Source organism: Limulus polyphemus, unplaced genomic scaffold, assembly GCF_000517525.1.
Source record: "Limulus polyphemus unplaced genomic scaffold, Limulus_polyphemus-2.1.2 Scaffold3396, whole genome shotgun sequence".
Lineage (NCBI taxonomy): Eukaryota > Metazoa > Arthropoda > Merostomata > Xiphosura > Limulidae > Limulus > Limulus polyphemus.
The window spans coordinates 46173-65323 of NW_013669006.1; the positions used below are offsets into that span (position 1 = coordinate 46173).

Genomic DNA, 19151 nt, shown 5'->3' on the forward strand with positions numbered 1-19151 from the left:
TCACATGTGTCAAAAGAGTGTGGAGGGTTGTTGCATGATGACTTACATGCTAGACACATTTGAATCAATTAATTGTAAGGTACATGGGAGCTCAAGGCTTATGGCATGCAAAAAAAAAATTGCTTATAGAGGGCAGCACTGAATGAGAATACTTATCAGAAATATATTTTCAGTATAGGAAAATTATAACTTTAAAAGCATTATTCCAAAAATTTTTAATCCTTAACCTACTCAGCATTATTAAGACATATTCTCACATTAACAAACTGCAGAAAAAATTGAAATATTTGTCTTAATTAGCTCCTCAAACTCTTAAGATAATTTTCTGATTTAGTACAATGCTTTCTTCTCAAATCTCACTGCAGTTCATAGTTGAAGGCAAAAAGAATGTAATTTAAAAAAAAATTGGGATCAAAGATCAGGAAGCTATAGCTTTTTTGACAACTAGTTAAGTTTAATTTGCTGCCTTTATGGGAAAGAGTGAAACTCACCTTATTTTCAATCTACCCAAACAGCATTTTATGTAATTTCAGTCATGTTAAATTTTGATAAAGCATTATAGAAATGTCAAACAATAAGCAGTTTCATAGACATCCTAATTAAGTCAAAACCAGACAAATGTAAATCACTGATAAGACATGTACATAATGTAACATCTTAAGTTGTACTTCAATAGTAAATACAGAAGAAAATAGCAATCATTTCAGAGATATATAATGGTCCATAAACAAAGATATACGAGACAGTGAAAACTTTAAAATATATTTGTACTTACTGTTTACTCTACACTCCTTAAAAATCCCATACATACAAAGTGAGTTCTATAATGAAAGATAAATAAGAATAATAAAATATACTCTTAAAAAATAGGTTATATAAATATAAAGTAAAAACATACAAATGATGTGCACCATTTATGCTTTTAATCTTGTCTTCCTCTCCATAAGATATATAGTTAAACCAATGATAGAACCTTCCTTTTTTTCCTTCAAGGATCTATTGTTTTATTCTATGATGTTTTCACATGAAGACACAATCAATGAAAATGTGTGAGCTGCCATAGGTCTAAAGTAGTCCGTTTTATCAGTACCTTCACAAGAAATAGTTCTAAAATAGATATGATATATTTAATGTACTGAAACAGAAAATCCACTAACTGCCTAACAGATAATATCTTTCCAATATCTGTATATATATATATATATATATATATAAGTAGATCTGGTGGTTAGGGTGCTCAACTCTCAATCTGTGGGCCATGAGTTTAAATCCCTATCACTGAACATGCTTGCCCTTTCAGCCAGGGGTGGTGTTATAATGTGTTGTTCAATCCCTTTATTTGTTGTTAAAGAGTAGCCAAAGAGTTGACTGTGGATGGTGTTGACTAGCTGCTCTACCTCTAGTCTATCACTGCTAAATTAGAGACTGGTATTGCAGATAGCCTTTGAGTAGCTTTGTGCTATATTCCAAACAAACCAACCTGTATATAAGTATATCGAATTAAATTCATTTCAAGAAACATATTATGTCAATAATAGAAATGCAAAAGGAGCAATCAACCTTAAAATTTTAAAATGCTGAATTTTGGTAATGTATGTCCATAAGAAATATTTATATTAGATTAGAAGATGAAATTCGTGTAATTATTTATAAAAGTGTAAGCTGCAAATTTGTAAATTGTGTAATTAGATAAGGATACCTTGAACATTATATAATAAAACATCTATAATTTAAATATATCAACACATTATTCATTCTGAAAATAAACTTAATGACTTAGCTTTTTTGAAAAACATACAGGCTTAAAAATAAAGTTGTAATCTATCATTGTTTGAAATTTATGAAAGTCTAAAATATGGATTATCAATTATTTTGGATAAATGAGGTTTGAATAGTTAGGTTTGTTACAATGGCAAAATATGCTAAATTATTCTAGTTTAAGAGCTTCCATTCCTGAATAAAATATATATTTTTAGGTGGTTATGACCCACAAGAAACAGCAAGAGGAAAGCCATTAGCAAAAAAAACCTGTTTCAGGTACAAATTAGATACTTGTGAGTGGCAAAAAATGGCTGACATGAATTGTGCCCGTGTTTATCATGGAGCTGTAATACTAGCAGGATTTCTTTATGTGATAGGAGGAAAAGATGAAGAAGATAGGTAGGAGTAACTCAAGTCATCTCTTTATTTTTTTGTTTAATATGATAGAGAAATCATACTGAATTTTTACATAAAGTAGCAGTAGTATTTTAAAAAATTAATGTACAATAAATTTCAAGTTGACATATTACAACAAAACGTTCTTTTTCATTATTGTACAAAACACAGCACAATAAGTAGTACATATTAAAGCAGAAAACGGGTTAATAAAACTATGTATAGACAATAATTATAACTTAGGAACAGCTAGCACAGAAAAGCTTGGGTAACCTTGTATAAATGTCTGAAACAAATTAAATTGTTTTAAAAAACCTTTTGCTGGAGAATTCATATCACTTTATTTTATATTTTTTAACCTGATGGGAAGGGATATTGCATATATATATTATATTTTAACATTTCACCAGTTTCTAATCAATAACATTTTACGCTATGTTACTTGTGGTATTTTGAGACACAGTATATAGATCACACAGGTAGTTGACCAATGTAGTAACAAAAAGTTTGGGGATTTGACTGGTAAAATGGAATATGATTGGTTTCTTTCCATTTAAATGAAAGAGGCTATATTACTTTGCACAAAAAACAAATACATCTTATCTTCACTAATGGACAATATTAAAATAAACTAGAAAGTCAGTTAATGAACAATAGACAGAAGACACAGCATGTATCTGTTTTGATTCTCTAGAAGATGAAACAGATTTCTGGAGTTGCCAAAACTGCTGTCATGATCCACATACTCTCTCTCTGTTGCAAATAAATCTCAAAATTGGGTCATGGGTATCCAGAAGTAACTGATCCATGTGACATCTATAAAGAAACCCCATGCGTATAGGGTAATGTAGGAGGAAATACAATTATTTCATGAAATCATTTATAGATCCTTTGTCCAATCCAGCTGCAGAAGGTAATACCTGGGGTCGATTTGGCTCATGATATGCATCAAATTTTCCATATTCTAAATTAAAACTTTAGAGAATAATTTGAATTCTATATTAGGATAAATATATACCATGAGAGAATGAGATATTTGGTATCTTCCTACCACAAACTCACTGTCTGAATCATTTTAATGATGAAAAACAATTTTTATAGTTGAATTTATTATCAAAACCTTTACCTGTAATATTGTATCATAAATCAGTTTTCTCCTATTCTTTTGTTTTTGTTAATAGTACATATTCCTGTCTAAATTGTGTATTTCAAAAAGTTTGGATTAGTACTGAACATAATCAATCTTATTGTTAAGAATTATGATTTAAAACATTATTTTCATATCATTCAGAGTCAAATATATATTTTCATGATGTGTTTTTTATCATTTCTGTTCTTAGTTCCTACACCTAACACTGTATCTTAAAATAAACATTGTCATTATTTATGTATTTAATTATTTTAATTCTTAGTTCTATAGATCTGATTCTGTGTATCTGTTATTTTCAAATAAATCTTGTATTTTATAATCTGTAGTTTTAAAGGGAGAGTAACTCATTGATTTAGTTTCAACTTGCTAAATTTTTATTGATAGAATTTCTTTGCAATGAATACTTTTTGATTTTATAGTGGTTGAAATAACTTATTCTATCTATTAAAACTATTCTCTCAAAAGGAATAAATGTAATTTTATCCTCTTTTTTTGTGTTTTTTAAGTATGAATTTTAAATCAGGTAGACTCACCTGTGAAATACTAAAAGCCTTTTCTTATTGAGTTGATTTTGTTTTATTCTAGATGTATGTGCCAGTGTGTGTCTCTTCTGAACCCATATTTATTCTAGTTGATTTTGCCAATGTGGTATTCTGAACCCATATTTGCATAAAAGTATAACCTATATAGTTTTGTTGCTCATTTACAGGATGTAGCCTGTTTATAAAGGTAACCTTCCCTCTGACTTGTCCTCTGATTTTAAACTTTAATAATAAAAAACAAACCTCTTTAATTAATGGAGCCTCTAAATTAGCAAACAATTAATATTTTTAAAAATTTTGTAGTTGTACATTTCATTTTATACTTTTGGCACATAGCCTTTTAACAACAATATTAGGTTATACTTTTATTGCTAAGTAACATGATAGAAAAGCCATTGTTGGAACAATGCACTGGCCAAAATGCACTGGCTTTTCTATACATTAGAAGTTGTTATATAAGGAACCACTTCTTTTCAATGTAGTTTTTCACTAGATTGCCTCATCAAAAAGATGCACACACATGTATGTGTGTATCCTTCTGTTTGTGATTTATATCTATAATTTGTAATATAAGAAACTACTTATTTTCTATGTGGTTTTTTGCTAGCTTGCCTCATTAAAAAGATGTGCAAGCACACACGCATGTGGATAAATAATAATAATACCCTGATGTAGACCCTCAGGGTTCACTTAGTATGGGTTCAAAATTTCAGATTTCTATGTTCTTTGCTCCTAGAGCTATGGCAGTTATATTTCTTTTCTATGTGCTTTTTCACCAACTTACCTCACAAAAAGTTGTGCACACATGCAGATAAATAATAATACCAAGGTGCACACCCTCAAGGCCCATTTAGTATGGTGCAAAATTTCAGGTTTCTAGGTTCTTTCCTTTTGGAGTTATGGCAGTCACAGACCCACCCTTTTATTATTATAGATTAGCTATTCTCATTCTTATGATTCTTCTAGTCAGGATCAAATTTTTATCTTGCAATCTTCCTTTGCTACAATTCTCATGGATTTAACTTATGTTGCCCTTGGCTGTTATGCTCCTTTGATGCCTCAGCTCATTGCACTTTCTTAGAAGGTACTCTTCTTACCTCTACCTTTTCAATGGACTTTCAAAGAACTTCTTTCCTGCATCAGTTGTCATTGTAGAGTTTCAACAACATTATTCTTTCATTCAGAGAAGCATGCCAGTTGAAGCTGATTAGTATTTTAGGATTTAAACTTACTTCTGACAGTCATTTTTTTAGACAAATATTGTATAATATTAGTCCTCCTATCTTGCCCCCCCCCCCCACATTTTGTCTGCTAAGCAGATATCATCTACTTGTACTTATTCTTTTGTAGGCCCTTCCTGGTGGCCAAATGTGGACATAAGCAAGTGGCTCTTCTGGTATGGGCAAATTTCCCATCTGGACTGTTGGAGGAATTGCCTCAGATCATTGGTTCTTCAATGGAATCCTTGGATTTTATAGGTCCTTCACTGGTCTTAATACCTTTCTTCCAATCCAGTCACTTACACATTCTGGATCAGGAATTCTCAAATCTCTTTCAAAAATTAGAAGTCAGAGTCATTTATCACATTTTCAGGTTCTCACTACCTTTTCTTTCTGGAGAAATCAGGAGATTTAAAACGTCATAGACCTGTTTCAACTCATCTTTTTCTAGAGACTCCTCATTTTCAACTGGAAAAGCTTGATGTTCTTATGTAAGTCTCCTTGTCACAGCCTTTGTATTGATGGATATACAAAATGTCTTTCTTCCTATCCACATTCATCTTGTCAACTTCTTTTTTTTTTTTTTCCCATTGCATGGTACTTTATTGTGTCATTGCTTGACCTTTGACTCTATATGTTTTCTGTCAGTTAGCCTAGTTCTATTGGCCTTATCCAATTAATCAACATCAGGTTTTATTTTTACGTTGATTATTTGGTTATTTTGACACTTTCTTCCATTCATTTGTTAGACATATTCATTGTACCACGTAATTAGCTACATCTGTTGGAAAGACATTCATAACTTCCACTTACTACCAAAAGAGCATTTGGTACATCTGAGACTTTAGATCAACAAAGTTTAAAGAACACTTCAGTATCTCCTATGGCATTGCAAGCCATTGAGTCTTGTGCACCTATCACTAAAGACATCCTTTCCACTTTGAGGACATTTGCTTCAGTTAATATTGTCATTCTCTTGGGGGTGCACTCACATGTGACACCTGTACATTTCAGTGGCATATGACTTCAGATCTGTTTTTGTGAAGAATGACTTTCTTCCATTTCTCATGTTTTGGTTGGACCAAGAGTTTATTTCAACAGGATCATCTTTTCTTCCTCTTCATGTAGATTGTAATTTTTGTAGATTTTTTTCACAAGTTCATTCCTCTCAGTTTAGGTGTTGTATTGGAAAATCAGCATTATTCTAGGTTGGACTATTGCATTAACCTGTTAGAAGTCTGAGCTTGTGTTGAGTAGTGTCCCTTTACACCAATATTTTGTGTTTGTTCATCTAGATAATTTTACATTGGTAACTTACAAAAACATTTTGTGTAGTACTTAATTTCATAGCCATTGCTCTGCTGTAGTATCTCTACTTCTTTAAGTTCATTCTTATTGTGTTTACTTTTAAACCTGTTATGCAACTGGTGTGGTGATCATTTTAGCAGACTCTCTTTCTTAGGATTATCAGTTTCTACACACAAAGAGGACTTTTTCCCCTTTATTGTTTCAGTGGCTTTGTGAATCTCAAGGTCATCTGATGATCAACGCTTTCACAATGTTGAATAATCATCTGGTCTTCTGTTCCATATCAAAATTTTCTGGATGTAGATGCTCTTAGTCATTATTGGAAAAACCTCTTCTTTTTGCCTATTCACCTCTTGTCTTCTTTTACAGTTGCCTACCCAGATCAGTAATGCAAAGTGTCAAACTCTTCTCATCACTTCACTTTGGCCAGTTTAGCCATGGTTTCCCCTTCTATATCAAGTGTCTCATAGGGAACTGGTTCTATTACCACTTTGAGAACCTCTTCTTTGGTCCCCATATATATATATACATTTCTTATTAATGGGTGTTTAGGGGAAGGAAGTTCCCTGCAAAGAAGAATACTGCCTTTCTGAGTGTTCTCAATTTGGACCGATCTTCTTAAGGCTTTGTACTCCTCTCAATTCTCTAATGATTCCAGACTATGGACCTTTACTTTGGTTCAGAATTCTACTTAAAGTCTTCTTGATTTTTGTGGTCTATGTTGTTACCTTCCTGCCTAAGAGCTTTATTTTTGGAGAACCAATGTTTCTTTTGACACTCTCTGGTTTCCTCTTCCATTTCATTGTGGGTATCCTAGCTTTTGGTATTTCAGAGATAAGTCTACCTGATTTGAATTTAAAATTTTTAGAATTAGAATTAATTTCAAACAAATATTTACCTTTGAAATACGCTCCCAGCCACCTCTCTACAATCAAGAGGAACAGATTATATCAATTAATGCTCAACTATTTAATTAGCTTCTTAGCAGTCATACAAGAGACTGATTCAATTAATCCTCTATACTTAATGTGAAATTTCATATGATTGAAAATTTTTATGTTATTTGTATTTCTAATGTCTTAGAAAAATAATTATTTTGTTGGAATAACAGTGCATTTTTCTTTTTTCATTTTTAGATTGCTTTCTTCTGTAGAATTGTACAACTCTGACATTGATACTTGGAGTCAGCTGGACACAGTCTTGAATTTTCCACGTATGGCTATGGGAGTAGCTGTCCACAGAGATCAATTGTGGATTTCTGGTGGAATTGCTCAAAAATATGAAGAAAAATGGATATACGATATTTCTAATGTCGATAGATTTGTTCCAAAGCATAATAAGTAAGTCAAATAAAAAATTGTTTAATTTTGTTCCACCATATACTTTTTTTTTTGTTAAAATTTCAAGTTTGTGTGTGAAGCCTTAAAATATTTAACTTGTTTTCCTTCCCATTTCATAAAATAGTTATAATTAGTTAAGTGGACTGTGTACTGGGTATACCAGCTGAAGTTCATTCTGGTGTATTATAATAGAAATATATTTATGTTTTAATGGTGTGTTATGATAATGTGGTATTCAGATACATAGATGTCAAATGGGAAAACCCAAAAGTTTCCATAAAAATGCAAATTCGGGATTTTTAAGGGAAGAATAAATTACACATGGAAAGCTAAAGAAAATAAGTGAATAAACAAACAATATACTTATTCACAAAAGTAACTATGATATACCAAACAGCTGGTCAGCTTCCGATCTGTGTGACTATTGTTTAGCTGCTTGGGCTGAGCACAAGAAAGTCAGCTGCAAGAGAAAAACAAGTGGAAATTCTCCACTTTTCTATTCAGGCCAAAGCCTTAGTAAGATATCCCACAAGTCAATAGGTTACATACATTTAAAAGTTTCCACAACCAGTCATACAGATTTCTGTATTACCTATTTGAATAGGCCACCTTTCTGAAATCAATACAGAAATGCATACACATACATGTCAGCTTAAGATGTAAAACCAAATGACAGAATATGTATCTTCTTTTAGTATTTGATGATTTATCATTTGTTGGTGTTTATTTATGTAGATGGTCATCTGATGTAGCATATCTTCCTTCACCTAGAAGTTTTGTCAGTATGGTTGAGTCAAAAGGTTCATTATATGTTTTGGGTGGTGGTACATTGAGGGAACAATACACTGATGATAACAATCTTAGTAGCACTGCTGAAGTTTTTATGTACATTGACGATGCCAATCAGTGGATTAGTTATGCACCCTTCTCATCTCCTCATTGTGGTGTTGCAGTATCAATTCTTGGTGAGCTTAATTTTTTTTTATTAACATTTCTTTTTGGGTGAAAGAAAGTAAATACTTATCTAAAATATAAAAAAGGTATAGGTAACATAAAGAATTGTATTAATCAAAAAATTATATTTTTGATTAAGGTTTAAAACCTGACATTTTTATCTGACCTAAATATAAGAAGTGTATTTGTAGTTAGATCTAATATATAAGCAACTTTCTTAAAAAGAAAAAAAAAAAAAAATATATATATATATATATGTGTGTGTGTGTTTTTGTTGCAGTACATAACCTTGTCATTAATAAAAGTAAATATTCCATTAAATAAACTTGTTTGATGGTCATATTTGTTGTTGTTGTTTAGATGTATGAGAGGTAATGTAATACATTTGTTGTATATTCACACTTCTTTATGTTTGTCTTTAGCAATGTTGATGTACTACACTTGTTTTATAGTCATATTTATTTATCAGTTATGAAATAATACACTACTTTATATTATATATTTATATATATTTTTATAAGGAATAATGTATTATTTCCATTATGATATGTAACCTCCACTCCTTTCTAGCTAACCTGATTTAGTGCTGCTATATGCACAATTTGTTGCTCACCATTAGTGCTGAGGATCCCATCTAATCTTGCATGTTTCCACATAATATTTCTGCATTGTTGTGTGCAAATGAGCATGAGAGAACCCTCCAACCAATAAGAGTGTGACACCCCCTCCTAGCTCAGCTGGCTCTCTCTATACTGATTGTTGAATCATTACTTCTCGACTTGGCACTTGTGTTGTCATACATTTTCTTTTATGCTCATTTTATATTTCTCAATGTACATATTTTGTTGTGGAAATATTACTTTGTTTCTTGGTTTTCATGACTTGTGCACCAGCAAACCTTGTGGCTCTTAATTTCCACACCATAAAATTGCAAGTGATAGTAACTTCCACTCTGTCTAGTGTTGAACATCAAGATATGATTCATTCTAGACAGACAGCTCCAATGACATCAGTTTCTTTTTTGTGTGCTGGGGATGTGTCATCTATTGTGCAGCTTGGGCCTGTTTCTGAACTTGACATTCCTTATCCTATGTATTCTGTCTGTGATGATGAAGTTTTGGACAGTCTTTTTGCAACACCTACCTATGCCAACACTTCTTTCAGTGCTGTTGTGGATCTACCTTAACCTTCTATGCCTTTCCTTGACGTGGTTTCTCAGGAATGTTACCTTCTTCCTCTCTCTCTCTTGTTTGTTATGATTCTTCACTTTCCCTTATTCATTCACCACCTCCTTCAGAGTGTTATGTTTCCCCTTTCTCTGATATCCAAGTTTATGCTGAACATTGTTCTTTTAACTTCGTTCTGGTGCCAGCATGCCTTGTTCTCCTCACCTGGTTCAGTCTTATGCCTTGGCTTATAATCAGCCTGAAGTCCATTTCTTGTACTCCCAAACTCTGGAATTTTTTCTTCATGCTTGGGATTCAGATCCTAAATTTTTTATGTCTTTCTCATGCCCAATGTTCACATCTTTACCTTACCTTCACTACCCTTTTGTATTATCTTTCTCCCATCCATCTTCTTTCAGAGGCAATCCACCATTCCTCTGAGGGCTGTTTGGTGGACATTGTTTCCTTTTTTTTATGTTAGCATGTTCTTCTTCCTTAGCCTTGTCCATTCTCTCTTGGCTACTCGGTTGTTGAGATTTATTAGGTATAAATACCCTTCTTGCCCACGTATGTTTACCTTACTCTTATTTCAGGGACTTTTTTCTGGCTCCTTTCCTTTCCTTCACCAATGTTTTTTTTGGTGGGGATACCTTATTCTTTGGAGTCATGGATGGAGGGAGCATGCCAACATTTTTCCTCATCTTCCCTTGTGTCCTGCCTTTCCTAAGCTCCTACTATTTCCACTTTTGTCTCCTGTTCTGTCACATCCTTGCTGCTCCCTGTCCCCCATCACATACCTCTTCTCCCATTCATTCTTCCTCTGTATGTAGGCTTCAGCACCAACAGTCTTGTCGATAACAATTGCCTGGGCTCAGAAACAGTGGGGACACATTTTCTCAATTTTTGGGTCTATGAGTAAGGGAACTTTTGGGTGCTACAAGTTCTATCAGGCCTTACCCTTCATTTTTCTTCTCCTCATCCCTTGTTTCCTGTTCCCATTCCTTTCCCTCCTCCAGATGATACTGTATCTCACCAGCATGACTACAAGGTGGTGTCAGACCTTTTGAACAGAGATGCTATTGAAAGGGTTTCTTACCCTTCTCCAAGATTTTATTCCCGCCTGTTTGTCATTCTCAGGAAAACCGGAGATTGGTGTTTGGTCATAAATCTTTCATGTCTCAATCAGTTTCTTCTCTTTCCTCGGTTTAACATAGAGAGTTTTCTCACCCTGTGGTGGTCGTTTTCTCTAGGGATTTGGGTGACAAAGGTGATCATCTTCAATGCTTATCTTCACATCCCTATCTCCCCAGCATCCAGACTTTACCTTCAGTTTGTACATCAAGATTGGGTTTATTAGTTCTGAGCTCTTTCTTTTGGCCTTTGCTCATCACATTATATGGACAGTTGGCTACTTTTGGCTCCATCCCAACAAGACTCATCCAAGTATACTCTTCTCCTTTTTTTTGGGAGGCAGCTTGTCCAGGTTGGTTTGTCAAGCTGGAGAAGTCACATCTCATACACACCCAGTATCTGGTGTATTTGGGTGTGTTCTTCAATTCCCATCTCAGCAAAGTGCAGCCTTCTCCACATTGTTTATGGGCCATGGAGAATTTGGTTTCCACAGCTCTATCCACTCCTTATCTCTCTGTTGAGAATATAGGCTTCCATGGAACTCCTTGTCCTCTTGGGTTGTGCTCACATGTATCTTTTAAAGTGTGCTTTACACGATGTCACCTGGTAACATGATAGGGCCAATACTGTTGAGGGTGTTTCCTCTTTCTCCATTCCATCCAGATCTTCATCATTTTACAGATGCTTCCATGATAGATTGAAGCAACTGTCTCGACTCTTTTGAGATTTTGGTCAATAGAATATTGAGGAATCAACCCTTCATATCAACCTTTTGGGGTTCTTATTTGTTTGTTTGGCTGTGGGTCATTTTCTTCCAGTTGTTCATGGCTGTTTGATGATGATTCATTTGGATAACTCAGCTGTGTTATTCTACATAAATCGCCAGGGGGGCACTTGCTCTCGCTCTCTGTATTTCTGAATTCTCCACTTCATCTTTTGAGCTCATTCTCTACTAGTCTGTCTTGTGACCTGTTATGTTCTGGGTGCCCTGAATCTTTTTGTTAATTGTCTTTCGAGACCTGACTAAGTATTTCCCATGGAGTGGTCCCATCAATCTTCGTACTTTTTATGGCTTTGCTCTTGCCTGGGAAAGTTGTTTTTATATACCTTTGCCATTTAGAACAGTGCCAAGCTTCCTCTATTCTGGTCTTCTGTTCCACATCCATTAGCACTGGTGGTGGATGTGTTCAGTCGGGACTGGTCTGGTTTCCTCCATTATACTTACCCCCCTCAACATGTTGCCTTGTTTGGGACACTCTTTGTCAGACCCTTCTGGTAGTGCACTGTTGGCTGGCTCAACTGTTGTTTCCTCTGCTGAGTCTTCTGCTTTACTTTTCCTCTTCCACTCTCCTGCTCCCTTCTTCTTCAGTTTTGTACTTCTCTCTTCCATCCAGCCATGTCATCACTCTAGCTTCGTGCATGGAATTTGTCCAGTCCCTTGCACGATATCCAGGACTTGCTTCACGTATAGCCTTCTTCCTGTCTCATTTCGTTTGCCCATCTTACTTAATAGTTTATCAGCAGAAGTATCATATTTACTGCCACTTGTCTCTGCATTGATCATTCTCACCTTCTTACCCTTTCTTAGTTCTTCACATAGCTTTTTGACAAGGGTTGTCTGTCTTGACTATTGCTGGTCACCAGGCAGCTCTTTTGATTATATTCTGGTTTTCCCATTTCCATTGGGTGTTTTTCTCCCCCAGTCCTTACTGTACCCTTTCATTCTTTTCACCTCCATTGCCCTCCCCATTCTTCCATCCTATCTGACTGGGACCTTAATGTTGTTTTCCATGTCCTTACTCTACCTCCATTTGTATCTTTAATTTCCTGTTCCTTATCACATCTGCCCCTTAAAACTTATTTCAATACTATTTGTGCCTGTGATTGTTTGTATTCTGTTGTGTGTGCTGTTAATTCTTCTTACATTGTATTCTATCACTCCCATATTCTTCTCTATCCAGATCACGCTTTTCTCCCTAAAATGACTGCAGTGCATGAGAGTGATAAGGCACGTTTACCCCTATATCTCTCTTTTCCATTTCTCTTCTTTGCTCTTGTTCAGCTCCTGATTGCCTCCTCTGTCCTGTTTGTGTGATCTATTGTTACTTGGCCTGCACTTCTTTCTTTTGCTTTTCCTGATCCCTTCTTTCATTCATTCATTGGAATCCTTCATCCACTTATGACCTTTCTCCTGTTACTCTCTCTGGATGGATCTGAGAGCTTACACATTTAATGTACCCTTTGTTGAATGGAAATGTATATCGATGTTTCCAGGTGTTCTCCCATCAAATTTGTCACCTAACTTACTCATTAGCTGTTAACTTCTGTCATCATTTGTAGGTGATTGTTCAGACTGGCATGGGGATGACCCCTCACACCTTTGTTGCATACTGTGTCCATTTCTTCTTCATCCAACAATAGAATGCCTCTTGTTGCTTTTCTTCACACAGCATACTATCTTTGACTGGGTTAGTCTTTTTTTTCATGCCCTGTTTTTACCGATTCCTGTAGTCCCTTACAGAATCCCTCTCAGTGGCAAGTGTTGTCTGTGAGGGTATACTTAACCAAAATCCACACAGTGTAGGGCCATCCTGGCCTAACATAGCACTCATCCATGAGATGGGGTGTTCCATGAGGCTACTCAATGTATTCTTGTGGTGCTCATTTTCCTAAACAAGGCTCAATCCAGACTGTACCTACTCATGGACTAGTATGAGTAAAGTAGGCAGAGGATTCCTTCCCATCATCAATATCTAGTTTAAAACCTATTTCTGGCCTGCTTTTAAAAATAGGCTTTTCTATTCTACCATTGCACTGTCTTACAGTGATGCACTCTTTCAAACTTCCCATCCCACTTTCATCCTCCCCTTTTTAATTCTGGTGGAGCATATGAGTCAATCCCACTCACCAGTTCCTAGCTGCTTGGGGTGGTGGACCATGGAGGATGCCTCCCAAGTGTGACTTATTTCACTCAATAGAAAGTATGGCAGTAGTGCTCTGCCTGTGTAGTACAGCTCACCCCTCTGACTGGCTTTACCCCATCCTTCCACTATTTGGAAGTTGGGTGGCTAGTGTTGGATAATGCAGGACCAACCAACATAAGTCCTCATTCATGGTAGATATTACTTTCATGTTCTGCTTCACTGGGCTTGTGGTGAAGATGGTTAAGACCCTCCTCTTACTGCAGCCTGGAAGTTGAATTCCCGTTACTGCCTGGTTTTAGGCTGGTGTTATCCTGTCATGTATGATTTGATGTGCTCTAGCTACACTACACATATAGTACTTCCAAATGCTTGATGAAGTTCTGAACTGCATTTGTATTTTCTGCTTGTTCTTGCAACACTTTCCTTCTGTTCTGGGTGAAAGGTGTATTCTGGTATGGTCTTCCATGGGTATGCCCATATGCTGTTCTAAGGTATAGGGTTTTGCACTCTCCATGGGTTCTCCAAGAGTGTTTTCCAAAAGAGGATCATCTAGGTAAAATTTTTCAACAATCCTTCCACCACCTTATCGTGGGATTCTAGCTGGATGTGAGAGGAGGTTACTTAGCAGAAGTTAACATTTTCCAACACTGAAATTGTAGATACTCACCTCCTCCCACACTTCCCACCCATCCTCCTCACTTCTGGTGCATCTTATTTTATTGCTTAATCTCGAAGTGATGATTGAACAATCAGTAGAGAGTGAGCCAGCTGTGCTAGGAGTCAGTATCACACTCCTGTTGATTGGAGGATTGTCACATGCTCATTTGCTTGCAAAAACACAGCAAAATCACATGGAAACACTTGAGATTAGGTGGAAGCCTCAAGGCTAGTAGCAAGCAAATAGTTCCCATATAAAGCTAGATGTGACGATAGGTGAGTATTTTGGGAATAGATTTTCAGTTTTGGAAAATGTTAACATTTATTTCATAGTCACATTCCTCTGATGTTTCCATTTATTATATTGATGTATATTGTGATATAGAACTGATAAGCTTTGATGAATGTCTAAAAATGTATTTAATATTAGCTTAAATCACAAATTTTTACTTGTCTTATGCTGTTCAAAGTATTTGTTGGAGGCTGGTGATTGGATGTTAAACTTTAATAAAATGATTATAAACATATGCATTTCACTACAAAGAATATTTAACTGGTTGAATGCTTAGTAATATATGAAGGAATTCTGTTTAAATAAATGATGATACTTTGCACTGATAGTACAATAAACATAACTCTTTACTGTGTTGTTCACTCTTATCATGTGTGATAATGTATTTGAGGATTCTAGATATATTTGTTGCTTGTTAATTTACTTGAGTAACACAAAATGAGGAATATGTGCTCCTCAGTAATAAAAGTATATATTATAAACTTAATTCATTCTGCTGATACTAACTTATAGCTGCTGTAAAAAAAAAGAAATTGTTCTAGGATTATGATTGCCTGTGCAAATAAATTAGTATAATATGCATACAAGTATGTCTTATAAATATAATAAACTAATCTATTGTTATTATCTATTAATTATTAAGTTATTTTAACACAAAGCTACACATTGGGCTATCTGCTCCCTGTTCACATTGGGGAATAAACCCCCGGATTTTAGCATTGTAAGTCACTAAACTTACTTCTAATCCACCAGGGGGACATAAACCAATCTAGGAATGATTAGTATGTGAGCCAGAAGCCAGCATCATTGCATTTTAGGAATATTAGCATCTTAAGAAAAAGCTGCTTCTGAAACTGTTTTTTTAACAATCATATTCTTAACCTATAGTAGGCTTGTCTTTAATCATGTCTGGAACAAGTAGAAACAGCAAAAATGATTTTATTCCTTTTTGAATAATTTTTATGAATAAAAATATTGCCAGGTTAATATAAAGCTTTATTCTTACATTCTGATAGTGCTTTACATAAGCTATTTAGATATCAAAAATATATAATATTTCATTCATTAAACTATATTCTATTAGATAAAGTAAAGGGATGATTATTACATCTGTAAGGAGTGTGTTTATTTATATAGATTGATTGAACACCCAAAAAATTAAAGTAAAAATATCTTCTAAGAGGGGAAGAGAGTGAAAAGACAGAAAAGTGAAATACAATAAAAAAAAAGACATACCATAAATAGTAATGTTGATTACATGAGAAGGCAACTAAATACAGAGGCCATCTGACATCTTAACTGATTCCATATCATGCAAACAATTTACACAAGGTTCTGACACCTGAAGATGGGCAGCAAAAGTCTTTTACAGCATTTCTGTCATGTGCTTTAGTGTTCTGATCTACAACCCAATATATTATTTTCAGGACAACATGACCATGCTTACGAGGTACCATCTTAACACAGTCTGTATCCTGCTTATGCCTTACTTTCTGTAAAAACACAGCTTAAATCTTCCATAGAAAGAAGATTGTAGCTTATTTGATATATTGTTATGGGTTGCAAAAGAAAAAGATAGCTTGAAGAAAAATTGAATTAAGAGTTTTGAGGAGCTTGTAGAGATTTGTTTATGAAGATTATTTAAGAGAATATATATATTGTGTTAGAATAACATTTACTTTCAATTGTAATGCAAAACATCATTACTGGCATAACTGTTCCAAGGATAACACTCATTTCAGCTCACAATCGTTACTATTCCAAAAAGGAAATTACTTTTAAAATTGGAAACAGTACTCTTAAAACAACCCTTTTAGTTTTTCTGTTTTGTGAATAATAAATACCTCAAACTTTGAACAATACATCTTTAAAGCTTTTTGATCATCACTGGTCATTCTGAGAGAAACACTTTTGTCTCAAACATTTTGTTAACGTAAGTGCTGTGTTTTTGAAAATACACACTGTATTTATTATCAAAGTTATTTGAACATCACATCTTGAGAAGTAGTGTCTTACAATTGGCACTTATGGCTCATTTTAATAAGGAATGAGCTCATCTTCGATATTAATAACAGATTAACAGTTACCTACAAACATTAGTATGCATCTGATGCAATAAACACTACCATTCTTGCAAATCAGCTTCAAGATTTGTGAGCTTTTTAAATCCTGTTCATTGTGCTTTTAGGCCTGATTCCAAAATGGCCTAGATTGGTTCATTTGGATTCAAGTTGAAGGTTGATCAAAGCAGATCCTGATTTTTATGTCTTAATCCACTACTGAACAGGCATCTGAAGAAAACATTAAATATCATTATTCATTACTCTACCTTTATCCTTATCCTGGTTTTTCACTTATGTCACCTTCTGAATGATGGCATGATGAGTGGTATATAGGCTATAGCCATAGGTCAAATCCCATCCCATGCTAAGACAGTATCTAAAGACCAGTATCTAATCTTAGACTCCTCGATGCAAGCAGATGAAAAAATGTTTTCTACAATCCTCTTTAATTCCCCAGTTATCAGTTTAATTATTGCTTTAAAATTTAAATTCTATAGTGGATTGAGTTTATTGGTCAATTGTATATTGAAATGTATTTTTCTTCTTTTTTTAGGAACTATTATCTTTATTTGTGGAGGATTTGCTACTAATGTAGATGGTGGACTGTCAGAAGTTTTGATCAAGGGTTTTGACATAAACAAGTGGAACTCTTGTAGACCCTTACCATTTCCTTGTTCAGGCATAGCTGTGGTAACAATTCCAAAATTACAGAGAAAATTAGTAGAAATGAAAAAAAACAATTGAAATAACTCATGCCCATTAACAAATAAATTATTTTCAGAAAATTTAAATAAAGTAAAGAAAATAAATGAATATGTTGGAATTATTTGTGAAGGAATTACTGTTTCATTTTAAAAAAAAACAATTTGGGAATAAAATATTTTTATTCATCAAATATTGATCAAATCAATTATTTTTGCATATAAAATATATTTATATAGTTACAGCTTTTATTAGAAAATTTATTTTATTCAGTGTATTGAATATGTTTCCCTAGTTATGTAGGGATATAATGCTATGATGTAATACTTTAGGTACACTGTTTTCTTTGTTTCATGTTGGTCAAGTTACATTTATTTTCTGTTTCACATATAATGAATAGCATCTCTAGACATTTTTCATTCCAAATTATCATATTTTGTAAAGTTTTGATACATCTTTGACTTTTACAATTTTGCTTTCTCTAAATGTGAGACTATACCAAAACTTAGTTTTTAAGATCAATCCCAGAAGATTTAATATATTACATGTAAAATATAAAACTTTTTTTATCGATAACTTAGGTTTTCATTGTGTTCTCCTATTTTCATTTCTTCTTCATTTAAAATCAACTGAGAATTGGACACATATGATATTCATTTGGAACTGAATGTTTTATTATTTTATTATACATAAATTTCACATTAGCATTTGCAAATTATATGTTTTATTTTTATCCATTAAATCAAAGCAACTAATTCAAACATAATGGGTAAAACGTTATACTAAACTTATTGTCAAAACACATTGTAGTAAAATGTCTTCAGGGAAGTCTATTCTGTATACTGATTGTAAAAAATATTAATTTAAAATAAAGTAAATTAAGAAGTTATGACTGGCTAGGTTTATTTCACCATTTGAGAGAAGGCACTGTTATAGATAGGCCAAAAATACTGTTATATCGGGATCTTATTCTTATCTACTAAAATTTTGATTTTTTGAGCATAAAAAGAGTCTTAATTATTGATTCATATAATATTTTTATGAAATTTCAAAACAAGTAATACTGTGAACCATAAAACATATTGGCCAATATTAGTCAAGAAATACTTCATTAGATATCCAGCTAAGATCTACAGTTTCTCCAACATCAGTTCTTTATCATCCATCAATGTCAGTCGTAGAGTACATACTACCATTCAGTGAAGTTGTGTGTGTCTTATGATGATAACTTTATGACTGAACATTTATAGATGCTTCTTGGTGCCTCATTGATAAGCTTGGTAGCCCATAATGCTAAAATTTGGGGTTTGATTCCATATGGTGGACACAAGGCTTAAACAAAAAAAAAATATATATATATGTAGACTTGGCTGAAAACTGCAAAACATTTAATAATGAATGAATGTCAAGAGTTTTACCGAATGGCTTCTGTCAGTTTACACTGTATATATATGTATATAATTTACTTTTCAGATTATGCTGTGGAATGTATAATATAAAGATAGCAATTATACAAAAGTGAGAAAATTTTGAACTGTTAAACAT

At 33.8% G+C, this 19151-nt stretch overlaps 1 protein-coding gene across 4 annotated transcripts in view; it reads left to right on the forward strand.

The window, feature by feature from the left end:
- Window positions 1–19151, forward strand: part of LOC111088240 (beta-scruin-like) — a 71354-nt gene that overhangs the window by 43392 nt on the left and 8811 nt on the right. For 3 of the 4 annotated variants that reach the window (XM_022397757.1, XM_022397759.1, XM_022397760.1), the window contains 4 exons: window positions 1977–2160; window positions 7514–7717; window positions 8453–8682; window positions 17458–17790. In XM_022397757.1, the coding sequence (XP_022253465.1) occupies window positions 1977–2160; window positions 7514–7717; window positions 8453–8682; window positions 17458–17648 (809 nt within the window). In that variant the 3' untranslated portion in view covers window positions 17649–17790. Of the gene's footprint in view, window positions 1–1976; window positions 2161–7513; window positions 7718–8452; window positions 8683–17457; window positions 17791–19151 lie in introns of those variants that run through there. The other variant, XM_022397758.1, reaches the window with a different exon arrangement.